The sequence below is a fragment of the Xenopus laevis genome, chromosome 3L (assembly GCF_017654675.1).
Source record: "Xenopus laevis strain J_2021 chromosome 3L, Xenopus_laevis_v10.1, whole genome shotgun sequence".
In the NCBI taxonomy this organism is placed as follows: Eukaryota; Metazoa; Chordata; class Amphibia; order Anura; family Pipidae; genus Xenopus; species Xenopus laevis.
In genome coordinates this window covers 25582233-25601582 of record NC_054375.1, presented here as the reverse complement: position 1 = coordinate 25601582, position 19350 = coordinate 25582233, and the positions used below count along the sequence as shown (strand labels likewise).

Genomic DNA, 19350 nt, shown 5'->3' with positions numbered 1-19350 from the left:
GCTTTCATTAAGGACAAAGGGATTCGTCAGTGCAGTGGCTCAGTGTAACGCAGGCAGCGGTGGTTAAATTAACCACACAGTGGTAATTAGGGACTGCATAATTAATTGTGCAGCAATTTTAAGAAACCACTACTTAGTTTTTATGACTAGAGTCTGTTCCAGCAGCTCAGCTAAGGCACCAGTTAAGATTCTACTACACATTCAATGGCAATTCTACAAATCTGAAGTAAGTTTTTGTTTTTTAAAGGGAATATCTCTGGAGAACAATGAGGATACTGTGAAATAATGTCTCTCCATACACTGTGCTTCATAGCCCCCTCCCTCTGGAAACCTTGCAGACTATAAATGAGAATGCAGGACAGGGCAATCGTTTGAAATGTCTGTAATGCATTGAATGTGTATATGGAACACCTCCCTGGGTGGTCAGATACAGCCATTGCACATGATACTGTTCTTGGGGGCAGCAGTTACCCTAGGCTCCTGGGTTACTGTATATAATTTATTGTCTTCTCTAAGCCCTTTTTTAATGGTGAAATAAATTAAAAAGGTTTTGCTGTAAAGTTAAACCATGGCCCTTGGAATACATAAGTACTTTAGAACAAATGCAGTAGTGAAGATTTGTCAGCATTACAATTTATAGTGTCGTAGACAAACTCAGGGGTGGAGAGGGTTGTTCCTGCTCAATAGCAAACACAAAAGGAGTAATTAACTAAGTTCAAGACTGGCTGCAAAGTAAAGGGTTGAACTTCATAGATTATTTGCAACCAATCTGTGTAGCCCAGAAACTTGTATTTAAAGGGATTCTGTCATGCTTTTTATGGTGTAGTTTTTGTTTCCAAAATACATTACATTGCAAATAATTCATTCTACTATGTTAATTTGTATTTCTGAACAAGGGTAAATTTATTTTAAGTTTTAATATTGGTGTGTAGGCAGCCATCTAAGGTCATTTTGCCTGGTCATGTGCTTTCAGAAAGAGCTGGGGCAATTGACTATGGAACTGCTTTCTGTTAAGCTGGTGGGGGGGTTATTTTACTTATACTTGCAGTGCAGCAGTAAAGGGTGACTGAAGTTTTTCAGAGCACAAGTCAAATGACTGAGGACATCTGGGAAACTAGCGACATGTCAGATTTCAAAATTACATATTAAAAAATCTGTTTGCTGTTTTGAAAAACTGATTTCAGTGCAGAAGTCTGCTGGACCAGCACTATTAATTGAGGTGACAGAATCCCTTTAATATTCAGAATCCTGAACAAACTTTTAGGTCTCCTCTCCCAAAGTCAACATTTTAATTGTTTTGCAGCACAGAGTAGCATTACTATGAATGGCATTGTGTATTCAATTCAAAGCTTTGCATCAAGCCTGTGCTGAAAAAGATCTAAAATAGGGCAACCACTAGAAGAGGGCATACGGCTCACTGGGAGCTCTTCAGAGATCCATCGTTAATCCTGAACCCTGAAGGCTGGATGGGGAAGGAACAAAGGGAACCACCTAGCTTTGTGACAAAGGAGGTCTGAAGACCCTTGCCCCCTGCAGTCCCTTTTGGCTGGAGGGGGGGCTAAAGGGACTCCCCTTGCTTACAACAAATGTCTAGCCCCATGTCAGATTTAATGTAAAAATATTACATATAAATTCAATATAAATAAAATCTGTTTGCTCTTTTGAAAAAAACAGATTTCAGGGCAGAATTCTGTTGGAGCAGCACTATTAACTGATTAACATTTTTTTTCGTGACAAAATCCCTTTAAAGTTCCCTAGTTCCTCAAGTGATCTGGTAACCCCAACATGAAAACACGTATACTGAAATTACAGCACTTGGGACATCTGAGTAACTGAATACTTTGTAACGTTAATTGATTCTTTTCAACAGCTTTCTTTTTTTTACCCAAAAGGGCTTTACATACATGAAGAAAGCAGAGGAATGCTGTGGAAAGTGCAAAAAAACAGTGTGCGAGCAGAAAATCAGTCCAAGAGGGCAAGGAGACATTGATTTCTCTGGAGAAACAACCCGCTGGTATAATGTATGTGTACGGGAAGGAAAGGAAAACTGCATCAAACTGATAACTTTGAGTAGCAATTAGACAATAGCGTTCTAAAACACATTGCCATTAGTCTTTGTTTTTATTCTTTTTATTTGAATCTAGCAACCACTAGACTCCAGTGTTTTAGAGAGGTGTCGAATGAACAGGCCTTGGACACCAATACAACTTGGTGATCATGTTTGTTTTTATCAAGGGTGTTATTTCTAGCATGGCCTCACTTGCAATACTGAAAATGGCATTAGTGTGCTGTTCATTAAGTGCAAGTCGGTTGCATGTACAAACACTAATGGCACACATCTTCTCAAAACAGGGGGTTCATTCTCTCTCATTCATGCTCCGATTACTTTGTCCCATTTAATTAATTTGGCCAAAATGACACAACCAGCATTTAGAGGAGCATGCATTGACCAGAAATGAATAAACTGGATAATGAGATATCAATTTAACATTTTTTTTACTCATTCTAGGTTGGTGCCATGTGGAATTCTCCTACAGAACCATGCATTGTAAACGAGTGTGTCAAAGTGAATGATGAGGTTTTCATTCTTCAAAAGAATGTAAGCTGCTCTGAAATCAGTACTTCCAAGTGCCCGACTGGATATGAGCTGATCTGCATGCAAGGAACAGAATGCTGCCCTATATGCCAGTGCGGTAAGCATCCAAAGAGTGTTTCAGCTGGAATCCAAAGCCCCTCAGATTATAACTGTCTGTATTGCAAATATGGGTGACTGCTCAGTGCCACCACATATAGTAGAGTATTGCAGAGCTGCAGCTGGAGATAGGAAACATGGGTGAATTGTAGTTATAGGAAGGAGACAATCATCCAAGATGGATATGACAGGGTAAGATAGTTACAGTAAAGCAAGACTGAAACAATAGTGCAGGATCCAGGCAAGTGTAATAGGATCACTCATTGTTACTGCAGTCATTCAGTTGTTGTTCTGCTGGGATAGTTATTTAAATCACAGCTAAAAAAAGCCATAGGTGATGTCAATCTTTATATAAATAATTTTGCTTTGTGTCTCACAAAGTTATCAAGGACCAAGGACATGCTCTTCACCAATAGATACAATGCTGCCTGAGTTTGGCAGCACTGTATTTATACAGTGGGTGTGGGGAAACACCTATCCTGCAGCCTACCCATCCCCAACTGCTGGTGGTGCTTTAGGCCAGGTGATAATGAAAGGACTGCATTGTACCCACCAGAACTTCCTCTGCACCTTGCTCTAGACTTGGCATAAAATGGCACACGGGGCTGAGTGCAGCAAAGATCCAGAAGCAAGGGCTTGGAAAATGAGCACTAAGGAACGTGAGTTAGCACCCATTAATGTTCTAACACTTGCATCTTGTTTATTGGTAAATGACCCCTTAGAGGCTATCCAAAACTCAAAAATGAATGAGTGGCTGCTCCCCAACACCAAAGTTGCAAGTCATCACTGCTCATGTAAAAGATTATCCCAAGCAGCCTCATAACATACACAACATTATAAACAGATAAAGGTAAAAGAGTTTGCAAGTGTATACATAATTCAGCTCCATCATAAAATAAATGAAAATTGTTAGTCTTGAATGTTTATAGGTCCCTGTGTATGCATACACCAGGTATAGTGTATAGGTATATCAGGAAAACTCTTCTAGGTCCCAAAACTTTAGCAAGAAGGGTGCACAGAATTGTTTGCTGCTGCCTGAGACTATCTCTCCTGCTCTCAGTTAGGGATGTAGCGAACGTCGGAAAAAAAGTTCGCGAACATATTCGCGAACTTGCGCAAAAACGCGAGCGGTTCGCGAACGGTTCGCGAACCCCATAGACTTCAATGGGAAGGCGAACTTTAACATCTAGAAAAGACATTTCTGGCCAGAAAAATGATTTTAAAGTTGTTTAAAGGGTGCAACGACCTGGACAGTGGCATGCCAGAGGGGGATCAAGGGCAAAAATGTATCTGAAAAATCTGCCTGTGTGTGCTTGGAAGAGATAGTGTAGGGGGAGAGCTGTTAGTGATTTCAGGGACAGATGATAGTAAGTTTGCTGGCTAGTAATCTGCTTGATACTGCTCTGTATTGGAGGGACAGAAGTCTGCAGGGATTTGAGGGACATTTTAGCTTAGGTAGCTTTGCTGGCTAGTAATCTACTGTTCTCTTTAAACAACTGCCATACGTTGACCTTGTAGGCATTGTTTGCCCAGTTTTTTTGGACGCAGCCACTGAAGCACAGTTGCCATAAAAAATATGCCATATAAATGCTGAAAATAGTAATTTTTCGCCATACGTTGACCTTGTAGACATTGTTTGCCCAGTTTTTTTGGTTGCAGCCACTGAAGCACAGTTGCCAGAAAAAATATGCCATATAAATGCTGAAAATAGTCATTTTTTGCCATACGTTGACCTTGTAGGCATTGTTTGCCCAGTTTTTTTGGTCGCAGCCACTGAAGCACAGTTGCCAGAAAAAATATGCCATATAAATGCTGAAAATAGTAATTTTTTGCCATATACGTTGAGTCAACGTATGGCAAAAAATGACTATTTTCAGCATTTATATGGCATATTTTTTCTGGCCTCTGTGCTTCAGTGGCTGCGGCCAAAAAAACTGGGCAAACAATGCCTACAAGGTCAACGTATACACTACTACAGCGGTGGATACGGATTACGTAAAATATATGAATGCTGCTTGAAAAAAAGTAACTCAAGTGGTTTTTCTAGAGACGATAATATTATCAATATTTAGACAAAATGTGAACAAGGTCACACAGCTAGATGGCGGGTTGAAGAAAACAGTGTGCAAATAATGCCTACAAGGTCAACGTATACACTACTACAGCGGTGGATACGGATTACGTAAAATATATGAATGCTGCTTGAAAAAAAGTAACTCAAGTGGTTTTTCTAGAGACGATAATATTATCAATATTTAGACAAAATGTGAACAAGGTCACACAGCTAGATGGCGGGTTGAAGAAAACAGTGTGCAAATAATGCCTACAAGGTCAACGTATACACTACTACAGCGGTGGATACGGATTACGTAAAATATATGAATGCTGCTTGAAAAAAAGTAACTCAAGTGGTTTTTCTAGAGACGATAATATTATCAATATTTAGACAAAATGTGAACAAGGTCACACAGCTAGATGGCGGGTTGAAGAAAACACTGTGCAAATAATGCCTACAAGGTCAACGTATACACTACTACAGCGGTGGATACGGATTACGTAAAATATATTATGGCTGCTTGAAAAAAGTCACTCCGGTGTTTTTTCTGGAGACGGTAATATTATGGATATTTAGACAGAATGTGAACAAGGTCACACAGCTAGATGGCGGGTTGAAGAAAACAGTGTGCAAATAATGCCTACAGGGCAAATAATGCCTAAAAGGTCAACTTATACACTACTACAGCGGTAGTAAAATAAAAAAAAGTAAAATAAAAAAAAATGAATATTAAAAAAAAAAAATTAAAGTTGGTGCTGCTGAACTACTAGGAGCAGCAGATTAGCACACCAGTCCCACTCCCCAACACTGCTAGACTAATAGCACTGGGCTCTTATAGTAGTAGTAGTAGTAGTAGTAAAACAACAAAAAAATAAATAAAAGCAGTCCTTACAAGGACTACTGTTATTGCAGCAGTCAGCAGATGAGATCAGAAGCAGGACAGCTGCCCACTGCAGCTACATACAGAGCACTGCAGTAGAAGGTAGATTACTAGCCAGCAAAGCTACCTAAGCTTAAATGTCCCTCAAAACCCCTGCAGACTTCTGTCCCTCCAATAACAGAGCAGTATCAAACGATTACTAGCCAGCAAACTTTCAACTGTCCCTGAAATCACTAACAGGCAGCAGCTCTCTCCCTACACTATCTCTTCAGCACACACAGGCAGAGTGAAAAAACGCTGCAGGGCTTCGGTTTTTATAGGGAAGGGGAGTGGTCCAGGGGAGAGCTTCCTGATTGGCTGCCATGTACCTGCTGGTGTGGGGTGAGAGGGCAAAAAAAAGCGCCAACAATGGCGAACCCAAAATGGCGAACGTCGCGCGACGTTCGCGAACTTCCGGCGAGCGCGAACACCCGATGTTCGCGCGAACAAGTTCGCCGGCGAACAGTTCGCGACATCTCTACTCTCAGTTTCCCAGAAGAATGTATTATGAAGCACCCACATTCCTTTCTGAATTATCCAGGGCATAGCAAAGGTTTAAAAGAAACCAAGGGATGTTTCCATTGCCAAGCCAACCAGGAGCCATATACAATGGAAATTGTAGCATTCTGTATGGTTTGCCATGTATAACACATTAATAATAGCATGCATTTTACCACCCAAAATGTTATGTATTTGTTTGTTTCATTACAGAGCCTATTCCCGGCTGTCCTTACAATGGAAGTATTATTGCGGTAAGAAGAAATTGAATCTGAATGTATTGGTACAGAATCTAGGTACCATAGATCATAGCATCTACAGTATAGGCAACATAGATTCTACATACTTGAGTTAATATGTGCGAATCTTACATTGCCAAGCTATTTTGGGCTCACATAGAGGTTGCCCCAGTTGGTAGCAAAAAGCTTACATGAAGGGATGCTATTATCTAAATTTAATGTAATTGTTTTTGCCTAAAAAAATCAATATGCATTGGGCAGCATTGAATACAAAAAATAATAGTTTTGCTTGTATATTCCCTGGTGTGTCCCTATCTGCAATTGAATGTGATTTTAGCATGGTATGACCTAAAAAAAGAGTCAGAGTCAGTGGCCCTAGCATATCATAGCATATTAATTTGCTGACTTGGGTCAAGTACTGTAGGAAGATAAAATATATTATATAATTTAGCTAATTATTGATTATTTTGTTAATTTTCTGCTTTACAGATGGCTAGTATCTAATCGAAAGTATGTATTAATTTTAGGGATACACCGAATCCAGGATTCGGTTCAAGATTTGGCCTTTTTTAGCAGGATTCGGCCAAAGCCAAGTGCCTGGCTGACTGAATCCCATCCAAAAAAATCACATGGCTTTTTATCACACAAACAAGAAAATTAAATTTTTCTTTTGCTTCATGCTGCAAACCAAATTAGGGTTTGGATTCGGATTTGCCCAAATATTTCACAAAAGATTAGGCAGACTGCTAAAATAGTGGATTTGATGCATTCCTAATTAATTTCAGCACTAACCCCAAGTAACTAAATATTACAATTTCTTTCTTTGTATGATAGTATCTCTTTAAGATATATAAAATGCAAACTATACAATATATATAGACTGAAGAATGCTCAAGTCAAGTTAATTAGAAGTCTCCATAGGATGAACAGTTGTCAACAGAGAAAAAGAAGGATCCTTTCTGTATTTGCATTGAGTTCAGTGATTGGATGGCTATAAAGATATAAAGATCATATAAATAGATGGCTGCATGATGTCCTATTTATAAAAATAACCTATGCAAAAATGGACAACCCTTTTAGACAATTATCCACCAAACATCAATTCCGAGGGTAAAAAGTTTTTTCTATAAGCTTTATCCTCTTAGTTTATATAGGTATTCCATATGCTTTTAGTTCGCTCACCGTTCAGATGTGGTGGTTCGGGTGCGATATGCCCCGAACCCTGCTCTTATAAATATCCCACGAGGGGGAATACACTCATGTCCAAGAAAGCATTGGTTTTCCTCGTTTATATATATAAATAGGATAGGCTTACCCTTTCGGTAGTGTGACCCGGGTGCTGCCACCCCGAGTCCGTCGCTAAGGAAACAATCCACTGCATACAATCCAAAGGTGTGGGAGCGCACTTCCAAGGTCACAAATAGGTCGCTTCAGTTTTCTTAAAAAATTACTTTTATTTAGACATTGTTAAAAAGAATTACATCAGACCAAATGCTGATGTAATTCTTTTTAACAATGTCTAAATAAAAGTAATTTTTTAAGAAAACTGAAGCGACCTATTTGTGACCTTGGAAGTGCGCTCCCACACCTTTGGATTGTATGCAAAAATGGAGCCCCCAAAACCTTTTTGTCTCTGCTGCTAAGCATAATCCTTAAGAAAATAATTTTCAGAATGTAAATAAGGTGCTGGCCTTAATGACACCGGCCAAGGGAGTAATTAAGATTGGCAGCAGATGTTGGGTTGCTAGGAAAAGGCAGGTTTCTCTGGAGACCTTCTGACTCAAGTGGTTTCGGCTGTGCAGGTTAATATTCTGAGAACATTGTGTCCCTCTGATTCTGCCTGCTGATTCCAGATTCCAGTGCTTTTCTATACTGAGAACAGCTCAAAAGAGAAACAAAGGGGGCCGATTTACTTAACGTTCAGATTTCTATTGTTTTCACTGAATGTATTTTTTAACTAAAAATTTGCATTGCAACTCTAAAAGAGTCAGTAAGTGTAAAAACTACGAAAAACGCTAATACAAAACTTCACCGAATAAAACAGTCGCGGTCCTGTAGAATTGAATGGGAGCCACGCTGGACATTTGTTTTAGAGGTTTCAGATTTTTTGGGTTTTTTTGCTAGTAATTGTCTGAAGTTTTAGAGATTTTTGGATTTTTTAGAGCATCATTCAGCATTTTTCTCCATTCCTATATTCGGATCTTGTAAGAACTTTCATAGCATTCGTGGTTTTAGAGAAAATGAGTTTAATCGTGGATTCAGAAAGCTCTAATATCACCAAGATTCAACCTTCAATTAATGATCCTCCCGAAAACAAAAAATAAGGATCTGATGTCTAATATTTTAACAAAATGGAGACTATTCTATAAATTGGTCACTCTTTTTTTTCCAAAACACTGCTAGATAGACAAAGAGATAGTTATACAGACAGACAGCTCTATAGATAGATAGATAAATAAATGTACAGATAGATAGATAGATAGATAGATAGATAGATAGATAGATAGATGATAGATAGATAGATGATAGATCGATATATAGTTAGATAGATTGTACATTATTGATATACAGATAAATATAAAGGCAGACAGATAAATCTACAGACAGGCAGACAGATACATAATATAGATAGGCAGACAGATAGATAGATAGATATACATATATATATATATACAGTATATATATATATATATATATATATATATATATATATATATATATATATATATATATATATATACATACAGCTAAATGTACAGATAGATAGACAGATAGGTAGTTAGCTAGATAGATAATTTCACTTTAATTTCACTGCAAAAGCTTCATTAGAGGGTAATTTAATTGTTGAGGTCCCTAGAGGGGTGGGTCCATTTGGAGGGGATGGTATTCTCATTTACTGTTGTACTATTCAGTGAGTGCAATAGATTCTTTAATCTACAGGCATTTGTTGACACCAAACCTCTGTTTTAAAAAGTGATCCATTTTAATAAATGCTGGTATCTATGTTGTCCAATAAAAAAGGTTATTTCATAAGGCAAATTATGGAATATGGAAATAATAATCAGCATAAATAAATATGCTAGAAGTGATGTCTGTATGTTTTGTTCCTATGTACCATAGTTGTGTTGAGAACCCTTTATAAAATTAAACACATCAAGGAAGGAATGAATAGTAGTTAAAACCAGAGGAAGTTTTTATTCTTTATTTGTATAGCAAATCAGTCCATGCGTCAGTGGAGCTTGCAGTCTAAATAAGCAGGCACTAGCACCCATACCCTAGGGTCAGTTTCATCATGAGTATGTTTTTAGACTGTGGGAGGAAACCAGAGCACCCAGAGGAAATCTACGCAGACATGGAGAGAACATACACTCACTGCTATGAAAACCATATTTTATAATAGAAAAATATCATCTTTAAAGAGCATAAAGTATACAAAGTCAATGGAATTCTAAAAAAAAATGAGAAATGTATGATGGTAGCATGACATTAGCAGCAGAGCCTCTAAGTCCTGTAATATGTAATAAATACATTCAGCTGATATTATCCAGTAATATTCAATGGAATTTATAAAATGAGAAACAGCACCTAACCATAAAAGGCTTTAATATGGCAATGATTAACAGTCTCTTTGGAGGAAAAACATCCTTAAAATTCCCTCTGATTTTTTTGTAGACTTTGTGAGCTAATGTAATATTATGAGCAATTTTTAAAAAAGAAAACTTTGCTTATAGTTCAAGCACATATAGAATTCTATGTCAAATTTTGTAAGTACCTTTTCGCTTGTGGTTTGGTATTATAAGACTCTATTATAAGACTCCGAATTCAAAGTCCATTCAATATTTTCTGCTACAAACTCCAATCAAATCCGCTCGGGTTTTTTACGCTTATTTATTATTAAATTTTCCAGGAAAATTAGCTTTGCGTGAAAAAAATCTTATTTTCACAAATTTTTCTGACTTTTTCATCCGATTTTCAAATTTTTTTCGTTATTTTCCCCCGAAAACTTTGGGGTATTGCCCAAAACAAAGAGCACATCAAAAAATCATTGGGACTTCTCCCATTGACTTATATTCAACCACATCAGGTATAAGATGCTGGATTTTCAGACTTTTCCATTCTCAGGGTTTAATAAATTCCGAAAAATTTGTGATTTTTTAAAAGTCTGATTTTATATTAAAAAAAAAATCAAAATTTTTTTGTGATTTTTGCATTTGGAGTTTAGTAAATAACCCCCTAAAGGAGTCATTTATTTACTGCACTGCAGTGTACAAGGTGCAATTTTAGACACAATCACTTTGATAGTTTGTAAAGATGAAGCTGCGTTAAAAACAGCTTGAGGATAGACAACACAAAACAAATTGCCTAATAAAGTGTAGTAATTTCAAGGCTCTATGACAAACCTTTATGTGAATTCACAGTTATCAGCTTTTTGTTTTATGTGCTCTTTAACCAGTCTTTTTGAACAGTAAAAACCTTCTAGGTAGGAATGAGTGAATTTTTTTTCAGAAATGCACCCATAGACTTCAATGGGAGAAAAAAAAATTGTCGTCCATAGACTTTAATGCATTTTGGTGAACTTTCTCAGCCAGCAAATTTTTCACAAAGCGAAACGGGTTAAATTCATCCATCCCTACTTCTCAGGTTTTAGATTGGATACTTACTAAGGCTGGAACTACACAATGCATCTTCTTGAGATCCATCGCAATGAGAGGAAGTGGATGTGAGGAGACCGATGCGACGAAAATAAGGTAAGTAATACAAATGTTGGACCTTGTTGCTGCATGCATCCAACAAGACACAACAGTCGGATGAAGACGAAACATTCGCATCCGACAGTCGCAGACTGAGCGACAAGGTCCATCATTTCTATTACTTACATTATTTTTGTCGCATCCGTCTTGTCGCTTCCATTTACTCTCATCGCGACAGAAATCAAGAAGACGCATTGTGTAGTTCCAGCCTAATGTTTAAAAAATATGCAAGTCTTGATATATTTTTCCTTTCTCCAATGTTCAGCCTCCAGTAGCTCTAAAAGATGTACTCAAAATAATGTAAAATCCTTTTAATTACTCAATATTTGTTAAACATTACACTCGCGTTTAACATCTTAAAAATCGCATATATAAAAGTCTCCGCTGTGCCAATATTCCATACTTGCCAATGTCAATTCCATTTACCCTCGGATATAGCGTGATCTGCAGAATTCCTAGATATTTTACTATACTTTGAACAATCACTATGATACTTAGTTAGATACTTAAGTTTGGTTGAAATAAGACCAAAGTCCATCAATTTCAACCCCTCCAAATGAAACCCAGTGCACATACACTGATACTGAACTATCTATAGACCCACATAAACTATATATACCAATATCTATATAAATTGTAGCTTTTAGTATCACAATAGCCTTTGATATTATGCTTGTCCAAGAAATCATCCAAGTCCCTATTAAAAGCATTAACAGAATCAGCCATCACATCATCAACTGGCAGTGCATTCCACAACCTCGGTGTCCTCACTGTGAATAACCCCCTACACTGCTCCAAATTAAAGCTTTGTTCCTCTAGTCTAAAGGGATGGCCTCTGGTGTGTTTATGGAAAAAAAACGATTTCCCGTTATCTGTCTATAAAGCCCTCTAATGTTCTTGTAAAGTGTAATCATGTCCCCTCGCAAGTGTCTTTTTTTCCAGAGAAAACAAACCCAACCTTGGAATTTTACCCTTATAATTTAAAGGAACAGTAACACCAAAAACTGAAAGTGTATCAAAGTAATGTAATATGTAAAATATAATGTACTGTAGCTGTACAATGGTAAAACTGGCATGTTTGCTTCAGAAATGCTACTATAGTTTATATAAACAAGCTGCTGGGTAGCCATGGGGGCAGCCATTCAAGCTGGAAAAAAGGAGAAAAGGCACAGGTTACATAGTGGATAACAGATAAAACACCATTGTATTCCACAGATATTATCTGTAATGTGCTATGTAACCTGTGACTTCTGAGCTGAAATAAAAAGTTGTCATTTAGCATATTTACAAACCTGCTAACTTTTTCTGACTTGACTTGACCCCATTTCACCAGTCAATGTCTGGATAACTGAAGTAACCCATAATAACAACTTGATCTAGCTTATAATAGAATTCTCAGGTCTCAGAATGTGAAACTCACCAAATGAAGGAAGAGGTCCAGGTGCACCACCCTGAACCATCATCTAAGGGAGCGGATAATCATATTGTAGTGGAGCAGGCACTTCAAAGACCATTCTTCCAGACAGACTTGTTTATTTGGTACAAAAGGATACAGCCTTACTCGTTTCGTATCTTACAGACACTTAGTCATAGGCTAGTTGTGAAGCTGCCTCCATTTGTTATAGTAGCTGGGCCTCTTCTCATACACCAATGAGAATTTTCTTTATAACCTTTTGGCCAGCTGTAATCTCTATCCAAAGGGATTCCACACCCTCTCCAGTGTCATCCATAGTTATTCCTTTAGAGCATGGCTTTAATTCAAGCTTTACATAAAAGCAAACTCCTCCACCTTTTTAACCCCTCTGTCCCTCCTAAAATGGATGTAACCATCTAAATTCACAGCCCAGTCACATGTTTCATCCCACCAGGTCTCAGTGATACCAATTACAGTATATCATACATTTCAGCACATGCAATTGACTCCAGTTCTCCCATTTTTCCTGACAAACTCCATGCATTTTCCCTAGCACAGCAGAATGCCTTCCATTGAAGTGCACTTCATTACCACTATATAGATTGTACCCCAAGGAAAAATCAGGCAGTGCTCTAGGAACCCAAACTCTTCATTCCTAAATCAAGACTTTAGAAATTCATTTAGCTTCCTAAGCTCCCGCTCTCTGCCTAAACTTGCACGTGGCACAGGCACTTTCCAAAAAAATAACATTTCCCTTAATCTTAGAGCCTAGATCCCTTGAACTCACTCTTTAATGTTCTCCATCTACCATTAATTTTGTCGTTAGTACCAAGATAGTTGGGTCATGCCCAGCCCCACCCAATAATTTGTTTACGTGATCAACTCCATGCCAAACATTGGCACTATAAAGATGTTTGCTTTTAGGTGATCGCCAGTAAATGCTTCATGTTGATTCTTTTTTATTTCAGACAGTTGTAATTAGAACAATGAATGCATAAATATGATTGGTTGCCATGGGTTAATGCCCCAAGTGAGTGTTAGTGTTTGATGTCTCTGGTATTGGTAGAATCAACAAATCATTGGAGGATCCTCCCATTAGACTTTAACTTTTGTATGCTGTGTTGTTCTCAGAATACACTTTGATGAAATACTACTAAAGAAGATGTTTACTCTCTTTAATAATCAGTAGGGATACAGATCATGGTTTGATTGCTCATCTAAATCGAAGTCGGGAAGTTATGCAGCTTTTCTTCATAGCGTAACAATTTTGATCCATGTTAGCCTGGGCTTAAAAGCATAGGGATATATATATATATAATTCTAATTATTTTATTTTCCCTTTTCTGTTTTGCTGTGCAGCCAAACACAGGAATAATGATAGATGAATGTTCAAGCTGTGAATGTACCACGCCAAAAGGGTTAATTATGAGTTACAAACTGACATGCAAGAAAAGGACTTGCCCGGCATGCCCTAAGGTAAATAATTATGATTATTTTATAGACATGCTCTTATTAACTAGACAGTAGATGTAATTGGGTAATGCCACTTGGTGGTGGTGGTGGGTTTTGCCATTGTTGCATGTTGTAGCTCCATTGACAAAATGTTCCAAATCCAGTTTTTTGCTGACTACATAGGGTGCTTACAGTTCTGGATGGGTGATTTAATGCCACCCCTCATCAATGGAGATATAAGGACAAAACACTTCAAGTGCCACTAATTTTATACAGGTATGGGATCTGTATCCAGAAACTCGTTTATCCAGAAAGATCTAAATTATGAAAAGGCCGACCTCCATAGACTCCACTTTATCCAAACATTCCAAATTTTTAAAAATTATTTCCCTTTTCTCTGTAATAATAAAACAGTACCTTGTACTTGATCCCAACTAAAATATAATAACTCCTTATTGGAAGCAAAACCAGCCTATTGGGTTTATTTAATGTTTATGTGATATTCTAGTAGACATAAGGTATAAAGATCCAAATTACAAAAAGATCCCTTATCCTGAAAACCCCAGGTCCCGAGCATTCTGGATAACAGGTCCCATACCTGTACTCAGTAAGCATTCATATTGCAAATTCATGTTTATTTGCTTACTAGCTTTGAAAAGGTAGTTTACTTTAAAATTCCGGTGAATGTTTGTTTATGGGAGTAGTGAAGGAGCAGAGATTGGGATATATACCAAAGACATATTTGGTAGCTTCATTAGTTCCTGAGTGTGTGTCGACTTTATAATACCTGCATTCCCCCACATTGTCTAACTCTATGTCCTTTACAGAATTACATTTTGAAAAAAGAAGAGGGATCGTGCTGTGGAAAGTGTATCCAAACTTCTTGTTCTGTGAAACTGAAAAATGGAACCATAATTTATGTTAAGGTTGGTCTTTTTCTTTTTTTAATAATATTTCCATGACAGGTATGAATTTAATATGGATTGTAAATGTTGGCATATGGTGTCCACATGGCTTTCCCTGTTCAACTCGAATCAGATGTTAAATAACCTCATTGTGTTGGTCATAAAGCTTTTGAGAAGCCAGGCTGCTTTGAGTACTTGCCCTTTACTACCGAAAGGCTAATGACTTGGTTTATCAATATATTTTATTATAAGAAAACCAACAAAATGCCTAAAAGCACAGAAAAAGAAATGTAAGACACGTCTATTAGTGATGGGCAAATCTGCCCCCCCCTTTGCTTCTGCAAAAAGTCCTGAAATGTTGAAAATTTGCCAAAATGCATTACAGTCTATTGGTGAAAAAAAAATTGATGCGCCAAAATTAGTTTTTGACACGCTGCAATTTTTTTCAACCATTTGTGTGTATGGGCAACCTTTTTAATGGTGAAAAAAGTGCAGAATCCAGTATTTCAGTATCTTATAATTGTTTACATTTTTAGACAATATGCACCCCATAACCCCTTTAAGACAGTGAACTGAAGTTAATTCTAAATAGTGGCCTTACAATTGCCAGTAGTCTTTTCTTAAAGATAAAGCTGTCCTCCATTAGCTACATTATAGTACAGCTGGAGGACCTGTTATCCAGAATGCGGGGACCTGTGGATTCTGGATAACAGATAACGGCTCTTTCCTTAATTTAGATCTACATGCCTTAAATCTATTAAAAATCATTTAAACATTATGTAAACCCAATAGGCTTGTTTTGCCTCCAATAAGGATTAATTATATCATAGTTGGAATCAAGTACAAGGAACTGTTTTATAAATACAGAGAAAAAGGGAATCATTTTTAAAAAATGTAATTATTTGGATAAAATGGAGTCAATGGGAGTCAGCATTCAGAGCTCTCTGGATAACAGGTTTCCGGATAACGTATCCTGTACCCAATCTGGGAGACTGTCAATCTGTAGACAAAATACATCTCTCCGCTTCAGCATCCAAGCATAGCAAAGCATCCAAGAGAGGCCGTGGTTTGGATAGATCTTTTTATTATTTTTTAATAGATTATGCCTTGTTCTCCTGGAGAAATTACAGTATTTCTTCTTTTGCAAATACTGCAGTAAGATTGCCCACTTTCTATAGTCCATGCTTCTTTTATTCTCACAATGGATTATTTTAAGGGTCTCTCCTGAGTTCTCTAGTAATTATTCTCTTCTGAAGTTTGTAAACAAAAATCGGTTCACAACTACAGAGCATATCTATTCACATAACTGTCTACATATTATCCACCTTTCTCCTCTATCCACTAAGGAGAAAATGTTAGATAAATCCGCCCTCATTTTTAGTTGCAATTGTATGGTATCTATTGGGTTCTTCAAGATGTTAGAACATGAAGTACAGCATGAGACTGGAAAATGCATGTAAATGTTGATTGTATGAATATATCCTGTTTCTTTAGCCAAATGAAACTGTGAGAGATGGATGTGACAGTCATTCCTGTAAAATAAATAATCTCGGTGAGTTCACCAGAGAGAAGAGAATAACCAGCTGCCCACCCTTGAACCGAGAAAAATGTCTGGCTGATGGGGTAAGTATTCTAAATAAATAAACAAGTCCAGGATGTGTACATTTGTTTTGTCATTAAGTTGATGTTATGTTCTCTAGCTTTTCTAATGACCATGTTCATAGTTTTACAGTGGAGCTTTATAATTTATACTGTTCCACTTCTGACAAAACACCTTCATGACTGCAACTTCTGGATGTCTAGTAAGACTGATAATAATTGCACCGAATAATAGCCTACAGGGTATATGAGCCTTAAAGGATAAAAAAAAACTTCTAAAGCAGCTTTGCTCCATCAGTATATTGCTTGGATATACTACCACCATATTCAATATACTGTTATAACATGATGTTAAATCATGTTGGATGCTGTGGTCCAGGGATGGATTATTAAAGCAATATATTTCTCCCACTCTCTATGGAACAGAGGCCAAATAAATGCACCTGCATGATCCTGCAATAAGAATACTGCATGCTTTGTATACACCCAGATTTTTTTTCAATCCACAGTTCCTTGTATGCTTAATGCCAAATAAGTTATATGTACTTCCTTCTGATGTTTGATTACAGTGTGATTTTAAAGTTGTATATGTTGTTTGAACTGGTTGTTTTGTATACCTTGTCTCTTGTCTGCATCCCCTGGATAGTTTATGTAGTGCCTTCTAGTGCCACCAACAATTTCATTTGAAACTGCTTTACCATTTCTTAAGGTGCCAAACTCAAATAATTTTTTTTTGTTATCATATTTGGTCATTTGCATTTATGTGTGAATTGATCAACAGGGTAAAATTAAAGAACTGGATGATTCTTGCTGTGAAACTTGTAAGTAACACTTTTTTACCTTCTCATTACTGCCACTATACGTTTTCTACTGCATACTGTTCACTGCCCCTTCAACATGTCATGTCTCTAATCAGCCCCTTACTGTACCAATAATAATCATGGGCCTCCTCTATCCCTCTCAGGGCTCTGTCTACTCTCTCATCTGGAAAGTCTTTAGTGTAAAGATTCCTGGGTTACTTCTTCAGGCTTAAATATCTTCCAGGTGCCTAAGAGCTGAAATCTCCAAAACTTTCATAACCCATGAGCCACACACAAATGTAATACATGCATGACAATATTTGATCGTATTTTCCTAATTAGTTATAGTATTTATATCTAGCTAGTTTATATCAAACTGTGATGGGATGTGCACTTGCAGATTTGAGTAGACTGTTACTAAATATGTAAATGTTTACTTGTGTATACACTTTATTATATAGAACTGTAGTCCTATTTTGCTACTCCAGGAAATCTATCACTGATTTTCTTTCTTGTGGCGCTACAGGAGTCCTGAGTCTCCGCTACAGGAGAGAGCAGTTACACTATAATTTGGCACCCAGGGTCAGGACAGACTGGGCTGTAATACTTTCATGTGGGGGGCCACACAAGGGGGGTTGTGGGTCAATTGTGGCCCATGGGCCATCAATTGGACTGCACTGCTCTACATCATACTAAAAAGGATGTGATTGCTGATTGTTTGGGCAACATGCATCTATTCTATACAGTATGTCCCACTGTATTAATTAGTGTGTTACCTTGATGTTATACCTGAGACTATGCAGTGATTGTTAAACTATACAGGTGCCTTTTATATGCAAGAACTACGGTTAAACCCTTTCTTTGTGTGCAACTGCAGGTGTGGAGCCAGAGTGCAAGCAAGTAACTGCAATGATAACTTATGTTCAGGTTAATGACTGTACATCTGACAGACAACTTAACCTTCACTATTGCGAGGTGAGCTAAAGAGCTGCATAATTTTATTGTGTCTGTCAGTATTATGTTATTCATTGGAACGCAATCCAATTTCCAGCCCAGAAAGGGAACCGTCTGGAATAAAAATGCACCAAAACTATCTAATACGAAGTCTTATAACTGAGCTTTGTTTTTAAGTTTCATTGTTTTTACCTGAATGATTTCCAAATAATGAATGTTTTTTTTAGGTTGGCTTTACATGTAAAGATAAAATTCATTATGTTTATGTTAGTTGGACAGTCCTGACCAGTATCTATGTACCATGGATTTTAGGCAGGTCAGTAGGGTTGACTTAAAGGAGAGGTGATATATGTGTATTTGTATTTGAATCTGACTATAACAATACAGCAAATCTTTTGTTTCTACTGCAATGCTATAGATACATGGGAGATATTTATTCAGCTTTTCTTAAGGGTTGAGCACTGCTATATGTAACTCTCCCCTTAGCTGGACTCACGAGGAAGGATCTGAAGCTCATTTATCAGCACAGGGCACAATTGCTTCTGTTCTGTAAACCATAGCAACCATGAGCAATCAGCTTTGTTTAAGACAGCTGCTGGTAGAATAATAACAGCAACACTAACATGGGTTACTATTGGGTTATGGCTACTTCGATAAGTGGTTATAAAGAAAGCTCATTCACTTTCACAAAGTAACCTGGGTGCCTGTGGTTCTTAATCAGGAACAGTGGATTTATTGAAGAAACCCAGAAACGAAGGTACTTCCTTTTGAGCAAATGGTTCATGGCATAATCTCACATTGTTCACAGGGGTATGACTCACACCAGTTGTCTACCCCCAATAAACCAGATTCTATCAGTGTGCTCCAAGGAATCCTTATAAGATGTCCCTGAGTCTTACCACTTAAATCCCTACAGCCTGGATAATGTCACCTGGGGAGCAAACTCACACTAAATCTCCTCAGTGGAGCTCAAAACTGCTCTTACTAGCTCACACTGGAGCTACCTGCCACAAACTTCATCACAACACAATCAACCTCTTCTCCAGGTCCTCAGGTCTCCTCAACCTTCCT

General features: G+C 37.5%; 1 protein-coding gene across 1 annotated transcript in view; it reads left to right on the top strand.

Moving 5' to 3' along the window:
- vwf.L (von Willebrand factor L homeolog) overlaps window positions 1–19350 on the top strand; it is a 106106-nt gene that overhangs the window by 83503 nt on the left and 3253 nt on the right. Inside the window, exons 44-51 of the mRNA XM_018251980.2 lie at window positions 1893–2021; window positions 2510–2693; window positions 6379–6419; window positions 13929–14045; window positions 14849–14947; window positions 16421–16549; window positions 17307–17346; window positions 18203–18300. Coding sequence (XP_018107469.1) covers window positions 1893–2021; window positions 2510–2693; window positions 6379–6419; window positions 13929–14045; window positions 14849–14947; window positions 16421–16549; window positions 17307–17346; window positions 18203–18300 — 837 coding nt within the window. The remainder of the gene's footprint in view (window positions 1–1892; window positions 2022–2509; window positions 2694–6378; window positions 6420–13928; window positions 14046–14848; window positions 14948–16420; window positions 16550–17306; window positions 17347–18202; window positions 18301–19350) is intronic.